The 2081-nt window shown below is 69.7% G+C and overlaps 1 protein-coding gene across 1 annotated transcript in view; it reads left to right on the top strand.

Annotated features, from left to right (window-relative positions):
- Positions 1-201: 201 nt before the first annotated feature.
- LSP1 (lymphocyte specific protein 1) overlaps positions 202-2081 on the top strand; it is a 9632-nt gene continuing 7752 nt past the window's right edge. Inside the window, exon 1 of the mRNA XM_007466004.1 lies at positions 202-279. Within this exon, the coding sequence (XP_007466066.1) occupies positions 202-279 (78 nt within the window). The remainder of the gene's footprint in view (positions 280-2081) is intronic.

Raw genomic sequence — 2081 nt, forward strand, 5'->3', positions numbered from 1 at the left:
AGGCACTGCTGAAGCGGGGGTGGGCCGGGAGGGGGGCTGGACCAGTGCCAGGGCAGTCGGCAGGGCAGGGGGGCGGTGGCCAGGTTCCCAGCAGCCGCGGCTCCCGTGCCCACACCCTCTGCCACCCCACCCACTGCCCACCTGCTCGCTCGGGGCCATCTCTGTGCCTGGCTCACCCCTCACAGCTGCCTCACTGCACGGATGAGTGACAGCCAGCATCCCGGCGCCCGCCGGGGACCCTCCCCCGGGCTGCCTGGGCGGGACCCACGCTGCCCACCAGTGAGGGGCACCCCTTGATTTGTGGGGTGCGGGCGCTGCCCAGGCACCACTGCCCTCTCCTGAGCTCCCGGGGGGGCCCAGTCTCTGCGCTCGGGGGCTGCTCTAAGCCGAGGTGGTGGGGGGTGCGTGCTGTCCCCCAGCCCCGGAAGCCAGGCCGGGTGGCCTCTCTGGGGCTCGGGTCCCCCCACACCCTGTCCCTTCACGCGTGGGCTCTGTGGTCACTTGAGGCGCCGGTTGCTCTGCAGATGTCCACCTTGGCGTACAAGACCCCAGGGTGGGGGGCACGGGAGGGGACTGGATACCTTGATGGTCACAGGGAGACAGGGGCCCCCTGCTCCGGCTGGGTGACCAGCCCAGCTCCCCAGGCCTCCCAGCCAGCTCCTGCCCGTGGTGTCCAGGGGACAGTGGCCGGGAGGGTGCCCTGCAGGTCTCAAGGGGAAGTTCCCCACTTCTGGCCTGGCCCGCAGGCCGGTCCTCCCTTGGGCTCCGGCCCCCCAGCTGAGCCCCGAAGCTCTTTCCAGAACGCTGAAAAGCTTTCGGCGCCGGGAAGCAGGTGGGGTGGCCGTGAGCTGCCTGCAGGGGGCAGAGTCGAGACGGGACCGAGGCTTGATGCCCCCTCTGGAGCCACCACAGGGCAGGGGAGGAAGGAGGTTGGGACGGCGGGGAGGGCCAGACCAGGACCAGGACTGGCACCGTCGAAGCCTTGGTGGAGGCTGGGGGGCTGCGGAGGAAGGAGAGGAGGGGCCCCGTAGGCAGGGGACGTGTTCCGCAGGGGTAGCCCCTGAACTTGGGGAGCCCAACTGAGGACGGGGGGCCATAGCCGGCCCGTTGGGGTCTGTGCACGCTCGTGTACCTGGTGGGGCGAGGCGCCACGCTGGAGCGTGACACAGGGAGGCGGGGGTGCAGAGCCCATTCAGCAGCCCCTGGGGCTGAACCCTGGGCGCGCCCGGAGCCAGAGCAGACGCAGGAAAGAGATAATTGCATTTGTGCAGGAACACCAAATCCCTCGCAGCTGCGCACGGGCTGAGCCAGGGCCACGGGCGGGCCGGCCAGCCGACGCCAGCATCCTGACAGCTCCGCCGAGCGTGCCAAGGGGTCTGGGCCGCCGGCCGGGGGCGCCTTTCCCAGGCCAGAGGCCCCCACCCCACCCCAGGAGAGCCGCCCCCCTCTCAGTTCCCAGAACGAAACCCAGCTGTGGAACAGTGAGGGGGTGAGGTCATGGGAGGGGCCAGGAGGGGCCGCATTACTCACATCCTGGGGCAGGCGGGCGGGAAGGGAGGAGGCCCAGAGGAAAGGGGCTGAGCCGGCTCCGTCCTTGGGCCGCCGGGTCAGGGGCTGGGGGCCAGCGCAGCCTCTCCCAGTGTGGGGCTTTGGCGAGACCCCTACCCTGCTACCTTGCTCTGCCCGCCCCGAGCTCCCTGTCCCTGAGGGCTCGGGGGTCACGTGCAGACGGCAGGGAGCAGGGGCGGCCCTTGGAGGGGCCACAGCTCCTCAGGAGTGTAATGTTCTCAGAAAACATGCCTTGGCCTCTGGCCAGGCACGTTGTCAGGACGACGGCAGGAAAACACTAAACAGTGTGCTGGGGCCCCCTGGACGGGCCCGGGGGCCTGGGCCTGCCACCTTGCCCTCACCTTGCTCCCTTGCCCGACTCTGTCAGCACATGGACGTCCGTGTGCACACGTGTGTGCACGAGTGTGCCTGGTGGGGGGCGTTGGGACCCATGCGTGGAGTGTGGGTGTGTGCGCCCACGTGGGCCTGAGTGTTGGGCTCAGGAGAAAGTGTGTACGTACATGTGTGCATTC

The sequence above is a fragment of the Lipotes vexillifer genome, unplaced genomic scaffold (genome assembly GCF_000442215.2).
Source record: "Lipotes vexillifer unplaced genomic scaffold, Lipotes_vexillifer_v1.1 scaffold1094, whole genome shotgun sequence".
Lineage (NCBI taxonomy): Eukaryota > Metazoa > Chordata > Mammalia > Artiodactyla > Lipotidae > Lipotes > Lipotes vexillifer.